General features: G+C 40.9%; 1 protein-coding gene across 1 annotated transcript in view; it reads left to right on the top strand.

Moving 5' to 3' along the window:
* The window catches only part of LOC138975415 (cytochrome P450 3A4-like), a 29,915-nt gene that overhangs the window by 868 nt on the left and 4,354 nt on the right, over nucleotides 1-24,693 (top strand). Inside the window, exons 2-14 of the mRNA XM_070348092.1 lie at nucleotides 3,608-3,765; nucleotides 4,504-4,600; nucleotides 5,429-5,481; nucleotides 8,623-8,719; nucleotides 18,214-18,333; nucleotides 18,685-18,773; nucleotides 20,119-20,261; nucleotides 20,576-20,700; nucleotides 20,942-21,068; nucleotides 21,515-21,672; nucleotides 22,248-22,336; nucleotides 23,565-23,702; nucleotides 24,345-24,507. Coding sequence (XP_070204193.1) covers nucleotides 3,683-3,765; nucleotides 4,504-4,600; nucleotides 5,429-5,481; nucleotides 8,623-8,719; nucleotides 18,214-18,333; nucleotides 18,685-18,773; nucleotides 20,119-20,261; nucleotides 20,576-20,700; nucleotides 20,942-21,068; nucleotides 21,515-21,672; nucleotides 22,248-22,336; nucleotides 23,565-23,702; nucleotides 24,345-24,507 — 1,482 coding nt within the window. The 5' untranslated portion in view covers nucleotides 3,608-3,682. The remainder of the gene's footprint in view (nucleotides 1-3,607; nucleotides 3,766-4,503; nucleotides 4,601-5,428; nucleotides 5,482-8,622; nucleotides 8,720-18,213; nucleotides 18,334-18,684; nucleotides 18,774-20,118; nucleotides 20,262-20,575; nucleotides 20,701-20,941; nucleotides 21,069-21,514; nucleotides 21,673-22,247; nucleotides 22,337-23,564; nucleotides 23,703-24,344; nucleotides 24,508-24,693) is intronic.

The raw sequence follows: 24,693 nt of genomic DNA on the forward strand, positions 1-24,693 counted from the left end.
CCTGCTGAGTGCTGAATGCTTGAATACGAAAATAAAAACTAACTGTTTATAAATATATTATAATTATGTACAGTACATGACAATCGTAAACAGATCCATTACAATTACTGTATTTGATTGTGAACTGCATGGTCACCTCTTAAACTCTTTAATTAGGTGTCCGATGCACTGTTTAAACATGGGTGCAGTTATAGTGGTCAGTAAAAATTCGCCTACCGCATGCTTCGTTTCTATGGAGTTTATCTCCCTACAACAAACGCGAGGTTTTCTATGACCTAGTTGTCACACTTTACCGGTGTAACACGAGAAAATTACTCCCACGAGATTTTTACTCCGGAGTAAACATTTCGTATGAAAAAGTTACTCCCTTTACGAAAAAAGCACTCCCCCATTGCACGAGAAAATTACTCCCCAAGACAGGTGAGTTCCGAGTAAACATTTCGTACAAAAATGTTACTCCCCTGACGAATAAATAACGAATAAATTACTTCACCCCAACACGAGCAATTTAACTTCCCATGCCAGGTGTACGAAATTTGTACTCCCTTGTCCCCTGTTAGTCTTGGTGGTGGAAGGGGTGGAAGGAGGGTAGCGCGACATTCGTGTGCGCGAGATCACTTATTGGCATTATCCCTTCGCCTGCATCCCATTTTTGCCTACGAGATTTTTACTGGAAGTAAAAAAAAAATGGGGAGTAAAAAATTCGTGGAGGGAGTAATTTTTTCGTGCCTTGGGGAGTTCTTTTCTCGTACGAAAAGTGTACTCGGAGTAAGAATTTCGTACGAAATATTTACTCCGGAGTAAATTTTTCGTGGAGTAAAAATTTCGTGTTACACCGGGTGCGGAATTTTGCAAGTCTTGGGTAGTCGTCTTGTCATTTTATCCTACTCAGTTTGCGGCCACAGGCGCTTGCTTGTAATCATGCAGTACGTCGATATCGGTATGGGTTCGGCGAGGGATTTATTTTGCACGTTCTCTTCGAACAAACAATACAATACCATACAATACAATGCAACACAATACAATAATTTTATTATCTCAAAACGAGAAATAATACTGAAATAAAGCACATAGGCCTACACACACGCACATAAAACAGATACATATAAACCCACAGCGAAAATCTCGGTGCCTCGAAATTTGAACGCGGCAAGCACCTATGTATAGCCACCTCTCATCTATTCATCATCATCGTACATCTTGAAACTTTGGCGAGAACATCCCATAGAATGCCGGCGAGTCGGGGAAAACAAATCTAATTTAAGCTTGTACGAGTCAATAGTATCAGACCACAGGAGCTTGAATCAAAACGCCGGTCGACCGAAGCGTCCTACTCCTTTATATCTTTACTGTAGTAGGGGAAGGGCTCCTAATATGGACCACTTTTTGTTTCATACTGATAACTAGCCTGTTTTCTTTCGAAGAAGTTTCATTTTTTGTTTGGTAGTCCTTCTCTCTTAAATTAACCGTTAGGCCTAATTAGAGTGAAATAGCTTTTATAGACATTCAGCAAAAACTAAATACAGAAAAAATCACAAATGGTCCATATTAGGAGCCTGGGCGCCTAATATGGACCAGTGAAGCGGCCTTCACGAATCACTGTACAAAGCCTCCTATACTTCAAAATAACATGATACAACTTAGTGTGCAAGTCTCTAGTATACTGTATAGTAATGCTTCAGTAAGGATAAATGAGTAGGATACTTCGATCTACCGGCGCTTTGGTTCAGGCTCCTGTGATCATACCCTATCCTCAGCTATGTATCATCGACAACAAATGTCACAGTCCTAGTGTATACAGGTAAGTTGGTCCTAAGAGCACGCTAAAACTCGAATAATCAGTCCTTGCCTCAAATCAGGTGGATATTTTGCTGGACTCGACTTAAACCGCTTAGCCTACACGTTGGTAGCTCAGTTGGTAGAGCACTGGACTTGTGATCGGAAGGTCGCAGGTTCGAATTCGGGCCGGGACGGACACGGGTCAACTTTATGTGCAGACCCAGAGACGGAAGCCATGTCCCACCCCCGTGTCATCACAATGGCACGTAAAAGACCTTGGTCATGGTCATTCTGCCATAAGTGCAGGTGGCTGAATACACCTAAACACGCAGACACCTGGGTAGCGCGACTCCGTTGCTGCTAGCTTTCCACTGGGAGGAAGCGACCCGAATTTCCCAGCGATGGGACAATAAAGTAATGAAATGAAAAATGAAATGAAAATAAATCCGTCAACACAGAACAATGATATGCACAATGTATCATTGTTTCTCTTTTGGTATCTGTCATGTTGTTCTTTGCTGATAATCTGTTAAGTTAACGCTTTGCGGACCTTTAAAGCCACTGTACAGCAAATATTGCATGAAATAAGAGAAGGGGGTGGATGAAGAGAGCAGTGGAGAGGTATAGTCAACAGATGTACTCTTAACTCATTGCAATAGCCTGTGTGCTTGGAAGGTTCGGCTTCATCCCAGCTCCGGAAATTCTGTGACCTTTACAAAGCCTCTCCCCCATTCAAACCCTAACCTCTCAAAAAAAGGAGGGAAACCCGCAAATAAAGAAAGAAAACAAGCAACAGATTTTACCCTCCCATCTACGACTCCACAGGTGGGACATTTTTTTTACCTCTTTCTCTTCACTCCAGTAAAAACGAATCAGTTTTGGTTTTTACCTCTTTCTCTTCACTCCAGTAAAACGAATCAGTTTTGGTTTTTACCTCTTTCTCTTCACTCCAGTAAAACGAATCAGTTTTGGTTTTTACCTCTTTCTCTTCACTCCAGTAAAACGAATCAGTTTTGGTTTTTACCTCTTTCTCTTCACTCCAGTAAAACGAATCAGTTTTGGTTTTTACCTCTTTCTCTTCACTCCAGTAAAAACGAATCAGTTTTGGTTTTTACCAAACTTTGAAGACAGGGAAAACTGTGGAAATATGTTGTAGCTGAAGCAAATTTGACGTGGAATGAGTTAACTTTGACTTACTTGACGTACGCGTTCTTCACCATTTTCACAAATTTCCATTCATAACTAACTTGAGTTTTTAAGGACTGGCGGTGGCCGAGTGGTAACGCACTTGCGCTCGGAAGCGAGAGGTTGCGAGTTCGACCCTGGGTCAGGGCGTTAGCAATTTTCTCCCCCCTTTCCTAACCTAGGTGGTGGGTTCAAGTGCTAGTCTTTCGGATGAGACGAAAAACTGAGGTCCCTTCGTGTACACTACATTGGGGTGTGCACGTTAAAGATCCCACGATTGACAAAAGGGGCTTTCCTGGCAAAATTGTATAGGCATAGATCAAAAATGTCCACCAAAATACCCGTGTGACTTGGAATAATAGGCCGTGAAAAGTAGGATATGCGCCGAAATGGCTGCGATCTGCTGGTCGATGTGAATGCGTGGTGTATTGTGTAAAAAAGTCCATCTCACACGGTATAAATAGATCCCTGCGCCTTGAGTCCGAGTCTGGAGATATGCGCGCGATATAAGACTTCATATAATAATAACTGGGTGACGATCGAAACACCTTGTCTGATAACAGCCATCATTGAGACATCTTATAATGGCTGTACGGTGCATATTTTTCTACACTGACTGATTTTGCATCTTTTGAATTTGCAGAAAAACGAAAGAGAGTGAAACAAAGGAAGAAGGAATAGGGAACAAAACAGTGACGAGGGAACTGACTGTGACAAAATGGCGGTTGACATTATGAGTTGGTTGTCGTTGACCAACGTGTTGGTGGTTGGAGTTGTCTCCCTTTTGGTCTACTGGTTCTGGTAAGTTGTGCGTTGTGTGTGTGTGTGTGTTCTTTTGTGTGTGTGTGTGTTCTTTTGTGTGTGTGTGCAATTTTATTGACCCACCTGAGTAATCATTGAGTTAAAATACTCAGCCATATGCACATATATAGGTTCTGTTTCTTTGTATCTTTACAAATCAGCCGACCGGCTGACCACGAACAAAAAGTTTAAAGGTATACTAGCTAAGGAGCCATTTGGGGACAGTTTTCTGGTGAACTGGAACTCAAGAAGTTCAAGGAACATATGCTGTGCTGTAAATTAAATCCATCTGCTCGAAAACTCTACGTAACTATGTCAAATATTGAAATGAATTTTACTTGAACTGTTTCGGGCTGCGACTCTTCAGTGTCAGAAATCAGACTCGGTTCATTGTCATATTTTATTCAGTTCTGGTGGGTACGCTTTCGTCGAAGCAGACAAAACCCTTTGGATTCAGGAAACCAAATTCTGTATTCAAGCGAACGCAAACACATTCCATGCTGTACGGAGCTAAAACGCATTACTCAGCGCAAACAACCACACTGTCTATTGGACAATATAGGCTTACACCGTCTCGAAAGACTACCTGACAAGGCATTCGGATTTGAATAATAGAACGATAACACAATCATTCTTATGCAATCCTCGTTTGTGCTGTCCTCTATTAACAAAAAAAAACCCCATCCAAATCGAACTTTTTCTTTTCTTTTCTTAAATGTATTTATTTTTGATGTGCAGGCGCTCACAGCAAGGGTTGAAGACGTTTGAGAAGCTAGGAATCCCTGGCCCTCGCCCTATGTACGTCGTTGGAAACGCACGTCAGCTCAGCAGCGGGGTGAGTCGCTCACTCTAGTAACTCACTGCGCTACTATTCGACTCACTCACTCAGTCACCCACTTGTTTACTTACTCTCCTATTCAGCCAATTAAGGGGCGGGGAAATAGCTCAGTTAAAACCAGTTGTCGCTATCGGCGTGGGTTCGATCCCCACGTTCGGCGAGGGATTTATTTCCAAGAGTCAACTTTGTACAGACTGTCCTCGGTGTCCGAACAACCCCGTGTGCACGCATGCGCACGATAAAGAACTCAAGTTCACAGCGACAGTCTCAGGGCTTGGAAACATGAATACACGCATGCAGGAACAAAAAAAATTGGGTAGCGCCGTATACTGTATGGCAGCTCGCTTTCCCCAGGGAGAAAGCAGACCGAATTTCCATGAGGGTAACCCGACAGGACTATAATTATGAATCTTATCATGATCCTTAGTTAACTAGTTAACCCTAATTGTAATTCTGATTCGCTGAAGACGCTACTATAAGGCGTAAGCTTGTTCGTGTTTTCAACACCATAAATGTAAAATTCATGATTCTATTTTTAAAGAAGAGAAACTGACCTGTCAGTCAATCAATCAGTGTTTGAATGTCAGTTCGTGCTATCCTATATGGGCTGTAAGCAACCGGGTTAAAAAGGAATAGTAACATTTGTGAAAAATCTCAAGTTGCATAAGTTTTACAGATAGAAAACAAACAAACAAACAAAGAAACTAACAATGTGCAGTCCTGTCGCAGATATAGCAGGCTCAGGAATCAGCAAGTACAGTTATTTAAGAGCTAGACGCTTTCATTAATCCAAATATTCAAACAAAAAACCCTCACTTTTTTCAGGGGTTTTGCGACAAGTTTTTTGAGTGGAACAAAGAGTTTGGCAGAGTCTACGGGTACGTACACGTGTTTGTTTTTAAATTTTATTTGAAAGCGTACAAGCTTATATTTAAATGCTTACAACAGTCTTGTCAGGACAACCTCATCCTGAACTCAGGTCAAAATGAGTTCGGCTCATTCTCTCCCTGACCGGACGCTACAGTCCTGCGCTAATCTATCAAAACAAAATCTATCTCCCATAATTATTTTATGGTTTTCGCGAGCACTGATCTAAATTTGACTGATCTACATTTTACAAATCACGTCGAACCTAAAACCGCGATTTGTAAAAATGTAAAAATTTCGCATTCCACAAAGTAATGCATGCCTTTTATTATTATTAATATTTGTTGTTTAGAGCCTCTCTACGCTAAGTGGTGGGGGTAGTTTTAGATCCACATCCTATTTTGGTGCAATCCCATTTTGCCGCCGTCCCATTTTTTGCCCCATCCCATTTTTGCGACATTTCACAAGCCAAGCGTCATTTTACTAAGATGTCTTAACAATAGCGCGACATCCCATTTTGACACCATATCCCATTTGGCCGTCATGCCGTTTCACCACCATTCCATTTCGCCCCCATCTCATTTTCGCGACATTTCACAAGCCAAGCGTCATTTTACTACCGTGTCATAACAATAGCGCGACATCCCATTTTGACACCATCCCATTTGGCCGCCATCTTATTTTGATTTATTCTTCTTGCCAAGCCTCATTATATACTACTATATACTGCGTTATTCAACTAGGGAGACATTCCGTTTACGCGAAATCCCATTTTCGTCACAATCCAAATTGTCGCGAAATAGGGATGGCGGCGAAATGGGATGACGGCAAAACGGCATGGCGACAAAATGGAATGTGGCACTAGTGGTATGACACGGTGGTAAAATGACACTTGGCCTTTGAAATGTCGCGAAAATGGGATGGGGGCTAAATGGGATAACGGCGAAACGGGATTGCGCCAAAATGGTAAGTAGAGCTAATGGTATATGATATGGTGGTAAAATGACACTTGGCCTGTGAAATGTCGCGAAAATGGGATGGGGGTGAAATGGGATAACGACGAAACGGGACTAATAGATCCCATGACCTGAGGGGTGGCGTGACTCTGTTACTGCTATCTTTCTACTGGGAGGAAGCGACCCGAATTTCCAAGCGATGGGACAAAAAAGTAATGACATTTTTTTTTCTCAATAGATCCCTTCAACTTTGGAGATGAGTTAAATATCATTTACGTGATTTGAAAAACATTTTACAAATCGCGGGACACACACACACACACCCATGCGCGCGCGCACGCGCACACGCGCACATGCACCCGCGCACACGCACACCCACGCACACACACACACACATACACACAAACACATACACACACCACACACACCCACAGACACAAACACACATGTCCGGCCCCACGCCCAACAACCAAAGCGCCTACAACACCTATCATATAGCTCTATTCAAACAAGGCTAAATCACATACACCGCCCTCCTCCTACCTGAACTTAAGGTCCCCATTCTGATATATTATTTTAGCAAGTTATATTTAATATTCTTTTTTGGCTAACAATTTTTTTTATTTTTTTTTATGTTTTTTATTTTTGTTTATGTTTCTAGTTACGTATTTATTTACTTATTCAGCCAGTTATTTATTACATTATTTTGGCATTATCCAAAAGTCTGAAAAATATTTTACATAAATAAAAAGCAAATAAGCCTACAAAACCGCTCCACTCCAACTATATTTCGCGTACACTATGGCAACAACCCCAACAAAATCTTTACTTCCATCCCCATTTTGAAATATCGCAACAACAGACTTCCAGATCTATAACACGATCATATGTGTTCTCTGTTTGCATGTCTGTCCACTGAGTGTCCTGTCCCCCCATAAAGCATATCAACTCTACCTGTCCCAAGATAGGCCAATTGGTTCTAAGAGGACGTTAAAACTAATTATCATCATCACATTTAACATGTATGGGCTAACACGCAACAGCTGGGTTTTTTTTTATTAGGTCACAGACCTGGAAGACCCAGGTGCAAGACGAATAATTCAGAACACGCATTTGAAATGCGTGTTCCCCGTGCACCCCGTGCTCCGCCTCTACAATTCGTGTCAAAATCATTCGTTCGGGTGTCCAGGAGTTTTCTTCTTCAGGCCACTGGCGCTCGTTCTTCCCGCAAACGCTACTTGTGTCAGTACATAGACCAAATAGCCTAGACCGCCAACTCGTCACGTGACCCTTCGAGGTTACGACGCTCGACTTTCACAGGGGCGCTTATTAGCGTCCGGTTTGAAAGACAGTGAAAAGAAAGCACGCTCCAGTTATTTGTGACAGTGGGAGGTGACAATGAACTGGATTTTCCAAAACTCCAAACAAAACTTTACAAAACTCATCGAAAAACATGTTCCATATGCACTTCAGCTGAGTTTATTTTAGCATTTTCAAAACTTACCTCGGCAACTTCGTCCATGTTTACAATCAATACCGGATATGACATCCCCCTGATTTCTGAAAGGCTAGTAAGCGTAGCTTCCTAAATGCGTGAGGCAGCTACCTCGTAATAGAGAGACAGAGCGGAGAGAGAGCTAGTTGGCGGTCCAGGTCAGTACGAGCGATGACAGGGCCGGACTAGGCTAAGAGGAGGGGGGGGGGGGGTTGCCAGTGGTGGTCCAGGGGGATGTTCCCCCTGGCGGGGTCAAGGGGCAGAGCCCCTTGTGGGGGTCTGATGGGTAGGTCATATTCTGAGATAGGAAAATGGTCGCTCCTTGCATGAAACGGCATAAAATAAACAATAATAAAAAATGTTTTAAATAAGTGAGGTACATGTAGGGGGGGGGGGGGGTTGCGCAACCCCCATAACCCCCCCGGTAGTCCGGCCCTGGATGACGCCGAACAATAACACACCTGTCTCGGTTCAGTCGTCGTTGCCGTCGGCCCCGTCTTCCCCGCAACTTCTATAGTGTCAAGTGTTTATACGAGTACGTACATCACTAGAGACGGCTTCTTGTTTGAGTTTTTCAGGATCAACCATCTGATAATTCTCTATCTCGTGATTTAGCAATAATCAACTTTTCTGTGTTATTATTGTCTATTATTTATTTGCTAAATACAAAATAATATTCAGATGTCTCGTTCCTCTCGCAGGATTTATCTTCCAAACACCCCTGCAGTGATTGTGTCAGACCTGGACTTACTGCGTGATGTATTTGTCAAGAAGTTTGGATACTTCCATAATAGAATGGTCAGTATTTGTCCAACATATCAAACCCAGCCCTTCTTTACCGTATAACCAGGAGCTAGCTGCTGTAATACAACGTAACATCACGTGAAAAGCGAGTATCACACATGCGGATATTTGACAAGAGGGGACATACTAGGAATGTCTATTTTGTGAGATGCAAAACATGCTGTAGCTATCTGAAGCTGTGCAACGCGACTGAAAGGGCCAGTGGCAGTGACTGTGTCGTTCCCCTTGTGTGATTTAGGTCAGTTCGACCCTCGCGTCGCTCGCGTTTCACGTGAGGTTACGTTGTATTACAGCAGCTAGCCCTTTCCCTTCTGGTTAACACTCGGTTTGATATGAATGGTCAGTGTTTGTGTTTGTCAAGAAGTGTGGATACTTTCACAATAGAATGGTCAGTATTTGTGGTTGCCAAGACGTTAGGACACTTTCATAATAGCATGGTCAGTATTTATCCACATGGTCAGTGTTTGTGTTTATCAAGAAGTGTGGATACTTTTACAATAGAATGATCAGTATTTGTGGTTGCCAAGTCTACTTCGACAAAATGTATGACCAGTACCTGTGTTTGTAAAGAACTTTTGCTACTTCGACTATAGAATGTTCAGTGGTTGTGTTTGTCAAGAAGTTTAGATACTTTCTTAAAAAAAAACAAGTCGCGTAAGGCGAAAATACAACATTTAGTCAAGTAGCTGTCGAACTCACAGAATGAAACTGAACGCAATACAACGCAGCAAGACCGTATACTCGTAGTCCACCGCTCACGGCATAGGCAGTGAAATTGACAAGAAGAGCGGGGTAGTAGTTGCGCTGGGAAGGATAGCACGCTTTTCTGTACCTCTCTTCGTTTTAACTTTCTGAGCGTGTTTTTAATCCAAACATATCATATCTATATGTTTTTGGAATCAGGAACCGACAAGGAATAAGATGGAAGTGTTTTTAAATTGATTTGGAAAATTTAATTTTGATAATAATTTTTATATATTTATATTTCAGAGCTTGTTTTTAATCCGAATATAACATATTTATATGTTTTTCGAATCAGCAAATGATGGAGAATAAGATAAACGTAAATTTGGATCGTTTTATATAAAAAATTTTTTTTACAATTTTCAGAATTTTAATGACCAAAGTCATTAATTAATTTTTAAGCCACCACGCTGAAATGCAATACCGAAGTCCGGGCTTCGTCGAACATTACCCGACCAAAATTTCAACCAGTTTGGTTGAAAAATGAGGGCGTGACAGTGCCGCCTCAACTTTCACGAAAAGCCGGATATGACGTCATCAAAGACATTTATCAAAAAAATGAAAAAAACGTCTGAGGATATCATACCCAGGAACTCTTATGTCAAATTTCATAAAGATCGGTCCAGTAGTTTAGTCTGAATCGCTCTACACACACACACACAGACAGACAGACACACACACACACACACGCACATACACCACGACCCTCGTCTCGATTCCCCCCTCTACGTTAAAACATTTAGTCAAAACTTGACTAAATGTAAAAAGAGGTCATTATTTGTGAATGTCAAGAAGTTTGGATAGAATGGCAATCGCATATTTGGTATTTGTGTGAATATATAGCGCTGTTTTTGGCTTCACTTGATGGGTGGAGGGAAGGCCAAACAAAAATATATGTTGGTTTAGGGTAACCCGACCGACCCTATTTTTTCCCGCCGACCCGAAAACTTGTTTATCATTTCTAAAAAATTTTTTTTTTAAATCTTAGCACATTTTGCGAACCATACTAAGGGAAGTAACCTCCTTTAAAATCGACTAAATAATTTTTTTTAAAAAGCCGACCTACCGACCCTATCTTTTTTGGTCACGTTACCCTAAACCAACATATATTTTTGTTTGGCCTGACATAAACAGCGATTGGCGCTGAGTGTAATGTAAACCGGTACTACCTTATGATAAATTGATTAAAGGCAGGATTGGTAAATCCCACACCAATATCGGTCTTTTCTTCACAATAACCAGTCAGATTAGATTAAATAATCGCGTAGCCGTCTAATGTTTTTTCATTAGCAAATATTTATTTAAATGTTCAGGTTTTTGTGTATATTTTTCTTTATTTGATGCTCATGTAAACCCTCATTTTTTCCACACAAAGCTTTTGTTTGAGAAACTAACCCTTTTGGTTTAAACTGTTTTATTCAACGTTTGTGCATTATTTACAAAAAACACATATTGAGTAAACAATCTAACCCTTTTCTTGCTACGATGGTGTGCCTTGATCACAATTTATTTATTTTGTATTTAGGCCAACAACAAAAAAATAGTCTGTTTACGGTAACATAGGCCCCCCAAAAATAGGGTCGGTAGGTCGGGAATTTATTTTTTTTTCTCCCCAAAAAATATTTTTAAGTTATTTTCCCAAAAAACAGACTTTTTTCTTTTTTTCCCAAATGCCAAAAAAAGTCTAGGGTCGCGCGAAAAAATAGGGTCGGTCGGGATACCGTAAACAGACTAATTTTTTTTTGGGGGGGGCCTTATTTACATTTTGGCTTCAGAAGATTATGGATTTCCACACAGGTATTTAGGGCGAGAAACAAACCTTTTCTTGCTACGATGGTGTACCTTGATCACAATTTATCCCCGAGTACGCAGTAGGAAGGTCCAGCAGACTTTAATTGTGTGTCTGTCTGTGTATCTATGGCAATCCGAATGGTGCAAAAGTCCCTTTTAGCTCTTGATGTCTAAATAACACATTATTTAGCTAAATAACGCGTTATTTAGCTAAACAATGCTTTATTTAGCTATATCATGCATTATTTAGCTAAATAATGCATTGTTTAAATTAAACAATGCATTATTTACAGATACAGAAAAAAGAGAGCCCAGAGCACTAAATAATGCATTGTTTAGCATAAATAAGAGATTGTGTTTGTAAATAACTCATTATTTATAAATAATTACGCGTTTTCTCTAAACAATATATTATATGTAAATAAAGTGTTATTTAAATAAATAAAATATTATTTAGATAAATAAAATATTATTTATCTAAATAAAATATTATTTAGATAAATAAAATATTATATGTAAATAAAATATTATTTATCTAAATAAAATATTATTTATCTAAATAAAATATTATTTAGATAAATAATTTATTATTCAGATAAATAATTTATTATTTAGATAAATAATTTATTATTTAGATAAATAATTTATTATTTACTGTTTTTGCCTTGAAATAGTATTATTACACTAAATAATGCTTTATATAGCTATATAATAGGTTTCCGCTATATAATTCATGATTTGGTAAATAATACATTATATACCGTAAATAAAATATTATATACCGTAAACAATTCATTGTTTAGCGCATCGCGAAGCCGTTTTTTCTCTTGTTGTTTTTTTCCACGTGTTTCCGTGGATCCACGAGAGCTCTGTTGATTCTCAAACTGACCAATCAGACAACTAGCATCTGTACACTAATTAAAGTCCCATTGTTGAGTGTGACGAAAACTCGTGGTGACGATTTTAAAACATGTTGGGTCACGCATGGTCCAATCTTACATGGTCCAACCTTACATGGTCCAACCTTACATGGTCCAACCTTACATGGTCCAATCTTACATGGTCCAACCTTACATGGTCCAACCTTACATGGTCCAATCTTACATGGTCCAATCTTACATGGTCCAACCTTACATGGTTCAACCTTACATGGTCCAATCTTACATGGTCCAATCTTGCATGGTCCAATCTTACATGGTCCAACCTTACATGGTCCAACCTTACATGGTCCAATCTTACATGGTCCAACCTTACATGGTCCAACCTTACATGGTCCAATCTTACATGGTCCAATCTTGCATGGTCCAATCTTGCATGGTCCAACCTTACATGGTCCAACCTTACATGGTCCAACCTTACATGGTCCAATCTTACATGGTCCAATCTTACATGGTCCAACCTTACATGGTTCAACCTTACATGGTCCAATCTTACATGGTCCAATCTTGCATGGTCCAATCTTACATGGTCCAACCTTGCATGGTCCAACCTTGCATGGTCCAATCTTACATGGTCCAACCTTACATGGTCCAACCTTACATGGTCCAATCTTACATGGTCCAACCTTACATGGTCCAACCTTACATGGTCCAATCTTACATGGTCCAATCTTGCATGGACCAATCTTGCATGGTCCAACCTTGCATGGTCCAATCTTACATGGTCCAACCTTACATGGTCCAACCTTACATGGTCCAACCTTACATGGTCCAATCTTGCATGGTCCAATCTTACATGGTCCAACCTTGCATGGTCCAACCTTGCATGGTCCAATCTTACATGGTCCAATCTTACATGGTCCAACCTTACATGGTCCAACCTTACATGGTCCAACCTTACATGGTCCAATCTTACATGGTCCAACCTTACATGGTCCAACCTTGCATGGTCCAATCTTACATGGTCCAACCTTACATGGTCCAACCTTACATGGTCCAACCTTACATGGTCCAATCTTACATGGTCCAACCTTACATGGTCCAACCTTACATGGTCCAATCTTGCATGGTCCAATCTTACATGGTCCAACCTTGCATGGTCCAACCTTGCATGGTCCAATCTTACATGGTCCAATCTTACATGGTCCAACCTTACATGGTCCAACCTTACATGGTCCAACCTTACATGGTCCAATCTTACATGGTCCAACCTTACATGGTTCAACCTTGCATGGTCCAATCTTACATGGTCCAATCTTACATGGTCCAACCTTACATGGTCCAACCTTACATGGTCCAACCTTACATGGTCCAATCTTACATGGTCCAACCTTACATGGTCCAACCTTACATGGTCCAATCTTACATGGTCCAATCTTGCATGGTCCAATCTTGCATGGTCCAACCTTACATGGTCCAACCTTGCATGGTCCAACCTTACATGGTCCAACCTTACATGGTCCAACCTTACATGGTCCAATCTTACATGGTCCAACCTTACATGGTTCAACCTTACATGGTCCAATCTTACATGGTCCAATCTTGCATGGTCCAATCTTACATGGTCCAACCTTGCATGGTCCAACCTTGCATGGTCCAATCTTACATGGTCCAACCTTACATGGTCCAACCTTACATGGTCCAACCTTACATGGTCCAATCTTACATGGTCCAACCTTACATGGTCCAACCTTACATGGTCCAATCTTACATGGTCCAATCTTGCATGGTCCAATCTTGCATGGTCCAACCTTGCATGGTCCAATCTTACATGGTCCAACCTTACATGGTCCAACCTTACATGGTCCAATCTTACATGGTCCAACCTTACATGGTCCAACCTTGCATGGTCCAATCTTACATGGTCCAATAATATATATGGACCATGTAAGATTGGACCATGTAAGGTTGGACCATGTAAGATTGGACCATGTAAGGTTGGACCATGCACGATTGGACCATGTAAGGTTGGACCATGTAAGATTGGACCATGCAAGGTTGGACCATGTAAGGTTGGACCATGTAAGATTGGACCATGCAGGGTTGGACCATGCAAGGTTGGACCATGTAAGATTGGACCATGCAAGATTGGACCATGTAAGATTGGACCATGTAAGGTTGAACCATGTAAGGTTGGACCATGTAAGATTGGACCATGTAAGATTGAACCATGTAAGGTTGGACCATGTAAGGTTGGACCATGTAAGATTGGACCATGTAAGGTTGGACCATGTAAGGTTGGACCATGTAAGGTTGGACCATGCAAGGTTGGACCATGTAAGATTGGACCATGTAAGGTTGGACCATGTAAGGTTGGACCATGCAAGGTTGGACCATGTAAGATTGGACCATGCAAGATTGGACCATGCAAGATTGGACCATGTAAGATTGGACCATGTAAGGTTGGACCATGTAAGATTGGACCATGTAAGGTTGGACCATGCACGATTGGACCATGTAAGGTTGGACCATGTAAGATTGGACCATGCAAGGTTGGACCATGTAAGGTTGGACCATGTAAGATTGGACCATGCAGGGTTGGACCATGCAAGGTTGGACCATGTAAGATTGGACCATGCAAGATTGGACCATGTAAGATTGGACCATGTAAGGTTGAACCATGTAAGGTTGGACCATGTAAGATTGGACCATGTAAGATTGAACCATGTAAGGTTGGACCATGTAAGGTTGGACCATGTAAGATTGGACCATGTAAGGTTGGACCATGTAAGGTTGGACCATGTAAGGTTGGACCATGCAAGGTTGGACCATGTAAGATTGGACCATGTAAGGTTGGACCATGTAAGGTTGGACCATGCAAGGTTGGACCATGTAAGATTGGACCATGCAAGATTGGACCATGCAAGATTGGACCATGTAAGATTGGACCATGTAAGGTTGGACCATGTAAGGTTGGACCATGTAAGATTGGACCATGTAAGGTTGGACCATGTAAGGTTGGACCATGTAAGGTTGGACCATGTAAGATTGGACCATGTAAGATTGGACCATGTAAGGTTGGACCATGTAAGGTTGGACCATGTAAGGTTGGACCATGTAAGGTTGGACCATGTAAGGTTGGACCATGTAAGATTGGACCATGCAAGGTTGGACCATGCAAGGTTGGACCATGTAAGATTGGACCGTGCAAGATTGGACCATGTAAGATTGGACCATGTAAGGTTGGACCATGTAAGGTTGGACCATGTAAGGTTGGACCATGTAAGATTGGACCATGCAAGGTTGGACCATGCAAGATTGGACCATGCAAGGTTAGACCATGTAAGGTTGGACCATGTAAGGTTGGACCATGTAAGGTTGGACCATGTAAGATTGGACCATGCAAGGTTGGACCATGCAAGGTTGGACCATGTAAGATTGGACCATGCAAGATTGGACCATGTAAGATTGGACCATGTAAGGTTGAACCATGTAAGGTTGGACCATGTAAGATTGGACCATGTAAGATTGGACCATGTAAGGTTGGACCATGTAAGGTTGGACCATGTAAGATTGGACCATGTAAAGTTGGACCATGCAAGATTGGACCATGCAAGATTGGACCATGCAAGGTTGGACCATGTAAGGTTGGACCATGTAAGATTGGACCATGTAAGGTTGGACCATGTAAGGTTGGACCATGTAAGGTTGGACCATGTAAGATTGGACCATGTAAGATTGGACCATGTAAGGTTGGACCATGTAAGATTGGACCATGTAAGGTTGGACCATGTAAGGTTGGACCATGTAAGGTTGGACCATGTAAGATTGGACCATGTAAGATTGGACCATGCAAGATTGGACCATGTAAGATTGGACCATGTAAGGTTGGACCATGTAAGGTTGGACCATGTAAGATTGGACCATGTAAGATTGGACCATGCAAGGTTGGACCATGCAAGGTTGGACCATGTAAGATTGGACCATGCAAGATTGGACCATGTAAGATTGGACCATGTAAGGTTGAACCATGTAAGGTTGGACCATGTAAGATGGGACCATGTAAGATTGGACCATGTAAGGTTGGACCATGTAAGGTTGGACCATGTAAGATTGGACCATGTAAGATTGGACCATGCGTGACCCAACATGTTTTAAAATCGTCACCACGAGTTTTCGTCACACTCAACAATGGGACTTTAATTAGTGTACAGATGCTAGTTGTCTGATTGGTCAGTTTGAGAATCAACAGAGCTCTCGTGGATCCACGGAAACACGTGGAAAAAAACAACAAGAGAAAAAACGGCTTCGCGATGCGCTAAACAATGAATTGTTTACGGTATATAATATTTTATTTACGGTATATAATGTATTATTTACCAAATCATGAATTATATAGCGGAAACCTATTATATAGCTATATAAAGCATTATTTAGTGTAATAATACTATTTCAAGGCAAAAACAGTAAATAATAAATTATTTATCTAAATAATAAATTATTTATCTAAATAATAAATTATTTATCTAAATAATAAATTATTTATCTAAATAATATTTTATTTAGATAAATAATATTTTATTTAGATAAATAATATTTTATTTACATATAATATTTTATTTATCTAAATAATATTTTATTTAGATAAATAATATTTTATTTATCTAAATAATATTTTATTTATTTAAATAACACTTTATTTACATATAATATATTGTTTAGAGAAAACGCGTAATTATTTATAAATAATGAGTTATTTACAAACACAATCTCTTATTTATGCTAAACAATGCATTATTTAGTGCTCTGGGCTCTCTTTTTTCTGTATCTGTAAATAATGCATTGTTTAATTTAAACAATGCATTATTTAGCTAAATAATGCATGATATAGCTAAATAAAGCATTGTTTAGCTAAATAACGCGTTATTTAGCTAAATAATGTGTTATTTAGACATCAAGAGCTAAAAGGGACTTTTGCACCATTCGGATTGCCATATGTATCTGTCTGTCTCGACTTAACAGCTTATTGCTGGGAAACTACTGGGCGCAGTTCGTTCAAAAGTAGATACACTAACTTGATAATAGGTCCGATTGATCGTATAACTTCATAATGTTACCTGGGCCTAAAATAATGCGAAATAAATCACAAAAACGACTCTTAACGGTGGGAGTTTTGGCGGTGGGAGGCAGTTCGGCAAAAAGAACCGCCGAACACGAGAAAAGCATGCGTATCGCATGCGAGACGATTTGCAAGCCAGCCAGCGGGTGGGGATTTGGTCTCGGCAAAGAAACTACAATGCAGTGTTTGGTCTCGGTGAGACTGAAAGAGAGACAGAGAGCACGAGAGAGAGCGACAGGGACACACAGTGATTCAAGGCGCACAACTCTAGTAAAGTTGTCGTAGCACGTCCGCCTATGGCCAAAGTGATCCGGGTTCGATTCCCGGCATGGGCGGTCTATTTTTTTATTTTTTTAAAAAAAATTTTAAATTCTTGTTTACTATTGTTTATTATGAACGTTTTAATGTTTTATTTTACTCTAATAATTTTTTTAATTGTGTAAAATAAATAAATAATTTTTTTTTTTTTTTTTTAAATTCAAGTGATCCGGGTGGAAAGCGATTCGTCAATGGCCAAAGTGATCCGGGTTCGATTCCCGACATGGGCGGTCTATTTTTAAAAAAAAATTTTAATTCTTGTTTACTATTGTTTATTATGAACGTTTTAATGTTTTATTTTACTCTAATAATTTTTTTAATTGTGTAAAATAAATAAATAATTTTTTTTTTTTTTTAATCCAAGTGATCCGGGTTCGATTCCCGGCAAGCGCATGGGCGGTCTATTTTATTTTTTTAAATTTTTTTAAATTCTTGTTTACTATTGTTTATTATGAACGTTTTAATGTTTTATTTTACTCTAATAATTTTTTTAATTGTGTAAAATAAATAATTTTTTTTTATTTTTAATTCACGTGCACAAGACAAAAACTTTCATACTGGAGGAGCAAGCCAGTCTGAAGAGTACTCGGGTCCAGCGCGAGCGTTTTTTATTTATTTTGTTTTTATGTATCTTCTAGCCTCAGAAGATTATGGATTTCAAACCATGGAAAGACAACCTCTTGCAGCTGAGAGACGACCACTGGAAATACGTCAGAAGTCAGTTATCTCCCACCTTCAGTTCTGGAAAGCTCAAAAAGGTAATTCATTTTATTCAAAAATAAAGGTTCAGGAAACTGGGAAACCCCACAATAAGTCTAACTACACAGTGTAGAGATGCACGCGCTGAAAACATTTGGGGATGAAAAGTTAGTGATGTTCAGATTTTGGGTGATGGGGAGGGGGCGGTGGCAGAGGGGGGCATGAGGGAGGGGAGGGGAGGGGAGGGAGAGTGGGGGGGGGGGGGGAGGGTTGGGGGGCAAATCGGGCAGGGAGTAGGGAATGCAGTTAGGAAGGGATGCAATGTTTACAGCAGTGTGGTTGTGTAATTTACTTAATCATTTAATTATGTGTTCTTTTCTTTAGTCATTTATTTGTTTGTTTGTTTCCAGATGATGCCAGCAATTGACAGAGTGATCAAGAACCTCGACAGGAACGTCAAGGCAAAAATGGAGTCCGGGGAGCCAGTGGAATTGAAAGAGTGAGTTTGGTTTAAACAATGTTTTATTCAGAGAAATAATAGGGACACAGAGCGAGTTTCTTTTCACTAATTTATTAAAGGTACCTACATTCCTTACCGTGTAAACCACCATGCATGTAAACCACCAAATACCAGTCCCGGCGTTTACATGGGATGACAGCGTGTTAGGCCAGCACAAAAATAGTCTGTTTACGGTAACATAGGCATAAAAGATAGGGTCGGTAGATCGGGATTTTTTTTCTTCCCAAAAAACATAATTTTCAGTTATTCTGCCAAAAAACAGACTTTTATTTTTTTTTAATTATTTTTTTTTCCCCAAATGCAAAAAAAAGTCTAGAGTCGCGAAAAAAATAGGGTCGGTCGAGATACCGTAAACAGACTATTTTTTTGTGGCCTTACCATTTGGACACGAATCCAAAATCAACAGCCTGGCTGCTTCCTGTGTAGAGTTTGACATTGTGACTGAATAAGTTCACAGGTTGACATAAGCTTAGGTGTCAGTGACAATACTAATGGAACAAACACAGTTCTAACCATGCAGTACGTCGAGGCGTCAATGTCAAACCTCGTTCTTCTGAGTCGATCGCCGAATTTGGAAACTGTTTTTGAAATTGAACGAAAGTCAGACCATTTCATATACAGGATTGCCACTCTGTGGGAGTGTCATGCATGGGCTGAAGTTTATGTCCCACAAAAATAAAGTGATTCGGTCAACAGATGTATAAGTTATTAGCAAATTTTAGGGTTGCATTGTTTTGGGGGGATCACCCTGTATTTGAAATCGCCCAACACGATTTCTACCAGCGTCGGACGGGCGGGTGTTAAGGTACACCCCTGCTTGCATGTGCTGAAGTTAATGTAATTATTATTATTATTATTATTATTATGAACATGTATGCGCCTAATCTAAATATAGCTCTAGGCGCTTACAAATTAATTTCTGCCGTTTGAAATGAAATTTTTTTACAGACAGACAGACAAACAGACATTTTTTACACACAAAATATAACGCATTCACATCGGCCAGTAAACCTCAAGCCTATTAGGCGAGCATTCACCTTTCACGGCCTTTATTCCAAGTCAAACGGGTATTTGGTGGACATTTTTATCTATGCCTATACAATTTTGCCAGGAAAGACCCTTTTGTCAATCGTGGGATCTTTAACGTGCACACCAAATGTAGTGTACACGAAGGGACCTCGGTTTTTCGTCTCATGCGAAAGACTAGCACTTGAACCCAAATCCAAATAATTATGATGTAATTCGGTCAGCAGATGAAGAAGTGAATTGCATTTGTGCGGGTTGCGTTTGGTTGGGGTGACAGTGTATTTGTGTTCTTGTGCAGAGTGGCGGGCGCGTTTGCTATGGACACCATTGCCGGTGCGGCCTTCGGGATGCAGGTAGACACGTTGAACAACCCCAAAGATCCTTTTAACGTCAACGGCCTGAACCTATTCAACCAGAACTTCTGGCTGCTACCCATCCTCCGTAAGTTGATTGGATTGGGTACGCTGATTGGGAGGGTGTGTGTGTGTGTGTGTGTGTGTGGGGGGGGGGGTGCATGTGTGTGTGTGAGTGTGAATGCGTGAATGCGTGTGTGGGTGTGTGTGAGTGTCACTCTGTGTGTGTGTGTGTGTGTGTGTGTGTGTGTGTGTGTGTGTGCGTGCGTGCGTGCGTGCGTGCGCGTGCGCGCGCGCGCGAAAAGGAATGTGTGCGTGCATGCGTTTTTGCGTGCGCGAGCGAGCGTGCGTGCGGTCTCCCTCCTGTGTTCACGTTATCATATTCATTTCTGATCTTTCCAGTGATCTTTCCCGGCCTTGCTCCGTTCCTCAGTAAGATCGGAATCAGCTTCATTTCTGTTCATTCCACAAACTTCTTCATGGACGTTATGGATATGGCGCTGAAGGAGCGAAGGCTGGATAAGAAAGTGAGTGTGTGTGTGTGTGTGTGTGTGTGTGTGTGCGTGTGCGTGTGCGCGCGTCTGTGTGTGCGTGTGCGCGCGTCTGTGTGCACGCGCGCGTCGTGTGCATTCAGATTACGATATTATTTATGATTCAGGGTACTAGTGCTTATTTAATTATGACGATTTCTAACAGTTTCTATCTCTCGTTTAGCCATGCGATTTGTTGCCAAGGGCTGCTGTGTAGCAGTGTGAACCTTGTTTTCAGAATTACAATGACTTCCTGCAACTATTGCTTGACGGGCAAAAGGAAGGTGACCAATCAAAAGGCCCCGTGGACGCTGAAATTGACTTCACCTCTCAGCTGCAGACTGCAAAAGACTGGAACAGAGACTGTAAGTGTGTGTGTGTGTGTGTGTGTGTGTGTGTGTGTGTGTGTGTACTTGTATGTCTGTGTATGTCTGTGTCTGTGTTTGGGGCATGGGCTGGGGTGGGGTGGCTAGTGTTGGAATGGAAAATAAGAGTAGCGTTGAAGAAGACTTAGTGTGTATAGCGGTGTGTATGCGTCGTAGTGGCTTTTAAAGAATTAATTCATCGAAAATTCACACAATACACAAACGCAGTCAAGATGTTGAACTTTGGCATGTTTTGAACTATGTGGCAAAATGGCCTTATCCCATGTAAAAATTCCGACTTGACCTGCTCTGCAGCAGATACAAATTTTTTTCCAACACCAATGAATGACGACGAAATGACACCCATCGCCTTGGTAATGCTGCCTGCAGACTGTGGAACTACGTCAATTCTCTCATATCAATACACTTTCTTCTTCATTCTACAGCTATGAATGACGACGAAATGAAAGCCAACGCCTTGATCTTCCTGCTAGCTGGTTACGACACGACGTCCATTGTTCTTTCCTTCACGTTATTCCACCTGGCTGCCAACCCAGAATGCTTGCAGAAAGCCCAGCAAGAGGTCGACGAGAAAGTGGGAAATGTGAGTTCTCCTTCTCATCTGTGTGTGTCGATCAGAGTGTGCGTGTGCGTCTGTCCGTGTGTGTATCGATGTGTCTGTCTGTGCGTCTGTTTATCCTATAATCTCTTCCTTCTTGCTGCCAATCTAGAATGCTCAGCTTGAAGAAAGCCGTACAAGAAGTTGACGAGAAAGTTGGAAATGTGAAGATTTTCTTCCTGTCTATTTGTTTGTTTGTTTGCTTAACGCCCAGCCGACCACGAAGGGCCATATCACTTCCTGGCTATGTGTCGGAATAAAAGAATATTCGATCACGTGTGTGTCATCAATCAGTAACTCAGTCAGTCTGTCAGTCTTTCAACCTGTCAGTCTTTCAACCTGTCTGTCTTTCAACGTGTCTGTCTGTCCATCCTCGAATCTCTTCATTCTTACTGCTTACCGAGAATGCTTGAAGAAAGGCGACAAGAAAGTTGGAATTTTGACTTGTCCTTCCTGACTGTCCGTCTGTCAGTGTGTCAGAGAGAAAGAGAGAGATAGTTTGTGCTGACTATGCGACACTTGATTACATGTAAATACCACTCTTGCCTGTATGTTTTCAGGACACCGTGAACTACGAGTCAGCCGGCGAACTGACATATCTGGACATGTGTATGAACGAAGCCATGCGTCTCTTTCCTCCGGGCTTTATGTGAGTTCATTCATCCCAGTTCATTCATCCTCTGTCTTTTGCAGCTTCATGGAGATGATCGCTTTAAAACAGTGACTTTATGAACAGTGTAAGAAGAAGCGCTGGCTCTCTGTTGGTGACACTGTGTCATTCTTTCGGTGTTTTTTGGTTCATTTATAAAATAATTATTTAATTATTTAATTTTAAATAATTATTTTTTAATTATAATTATTTAATTACTTAATTCATTTATTTATTTGTTTATATTTTTTATTTGTTAATATTTTTACTTTTATTTTATGTTATTAAGCCTAATGTACTCATTTATTTATTTTCATAATTCCCATTTAAAGATGAAATGAAGAGAGATTATAAGCAAATAAGAGAGAACACCTGTGATGTAAAACCCGAATATTGCTTAAACGAATAAGCCTTGGGCTTCGTGAGGTCAAATTCGCCGGAAAATGTGTCAAAAACGGCTGCTGACCACCTACAACAAACACTGGGTGTTTAAACAAACAAAAAAACTTCACATGTATACAACTTGCTGAAAACTATAGTTATAATCATTTATTCACATCACTGTTAAACTTTTGAAGGTGAAAATCGACTTTATAAAGAGTATACAAAACAGAGACTAATGTCGACGCTAAATAGTATTCACCCTTTCAGTTTCACAACCCATACCACCATAGACGTTATTCCCAAACATCGCTATTGGTCTCGCATACCCCTCCCCCCTAGTTTCGGGATAACCCCCCGCGGGTTAAGGGGAGTCCCATATTGGTTGGGACGAGACAGAATTTACCCGATGCTCCCCAGCATGTCGTAAGAGGCGACTAACGGATTCTGTTTCTCCTTTTACCCTTGTTAAGTGTTTCTTGTATAGAATATAGTCAATGTTTGTAAAGATTTTAGTCAAGCAGTATGTAAGAAATGTTAAGTCCTTTGTACTGGAAACTTGCATTCTCCCAGTAAGGTAATATATTGTACTACGTTGCAAGCCCCTCGAGCAAATTTTTGATTAGTGCTGTTGTGAACAAGAAACAATTGACAAGTGGCTCTATCCCATCTCCCCCCTTCCCCCCTTCGCAATATAACCATCGTGGTTGAACACGACGTTAAACACCAAATAAAGAAAGAAATAGACGTTATTCCCAAACATCGCTATTGGTCTCGCATACCCCTCCCCCCTAGTTTCGGGATAAGTAACAAGAACAAACAAACAAACTGTTCAACGGTGTTCCAGGATTGACCGCGAGGCTGACGAAGACGTGGAGCTGGGCAAGTACCAGGTGAAGAAAGGCATGCGTATGATCATCCCCTGCTACTCCATACACCGGGACCCCGAGTACTGGACAGAACCTGAGAAATACGACCCAGAAAGGTCAGTTTACACAAGAAAGAGAGAGAAGATGAAAAAAAGAAAGAGAGCATGAAAGAAAGACAGAAAGACAGAAAAGAAAAAAGACAGACAGAAAGAAAGAGGTTGGTTGGTTGGTTGGTTGGTTGGTTGGTTGGTTGGTTGGTTGGTTGGTATTTGTATCGTCCCTTCAGCTGATATTGCTACTCGAGACCGATACAAGTTTGGTTCTTTTCTTAGTAAGAAGAAAGAAAGAAGAAAAATTATATCATCTTAGTTATCTAGTTATACAGTCCTAAATCATGTTTTTAGGCTCACCTGAGTGATCAGGAGTGTTTTGGTAATGAGCAGTGTTATAAAGGTCGTCCGGCCGGCCGTCTGTTCTTCCGGCTATTTGTCCGAAGACAGAACACCTTAGGCCAAATAAAAATAAATGTTGGTTTCGGGTAAGCCGACCGACCCTATTATTTTCCCGCCGACCCAAAACATTTTTTTTTATTTCTCAAAAACTGTTGGCACATTTTGCGAACCATACCGAGACTAAGGGAAGTAACCTCCTCTAAAATCGACTAAATTTAAGAAAAAGACCTACCGACCCCATCTTTTTTGGTCACGTTACCCTGAACCAACATATATTTTTATTTGGCCTTAACACTCTTGTTTCAGACACACACCAGAGGCCAAAGCGAAGCGACACCCGTTCGCTTTCATGCCCTTCGGCTTCGGACCACGCAACTGCATTGGCATGAGACTGGCCCAGCTGGAGATCCGTATGGCCATCGCCACAGCCATTCAGCATTACACGCCTGTGCTCTGCGAAAAGTCTGTGGTAAGTACAGTCGTAATATAAAAGTGAAAGGACAGAAGGGGGTGGGGTTGGGGTAGGAGTTGTGGTCATGGGGACCTGACTGTTTGTATTACATAGCTGTGCTCTGCGAAAAGTGTGTGGTAAGTGTGTGTGTGATTGTGTGTGTGTGTGTGTTTGTGTGTTTGTAATCAGTTGCACGAAAAGACT

This window comes from Littorina saxatilis, linkage group LG9 (genome assembly GCF_037325665.1).
Source record: "Littorina saxatilis isolate snail1 linkage group LG9, US_GU_Lsax_2.0, whole genome shotgun sequence".
NCBI classification, from domain to species: Eukaryota; Metazoa; Mollusca; class Gastropoda; order Littorinimorpha; family Littorinidae; genus Littorina; species Littorina saxatilis.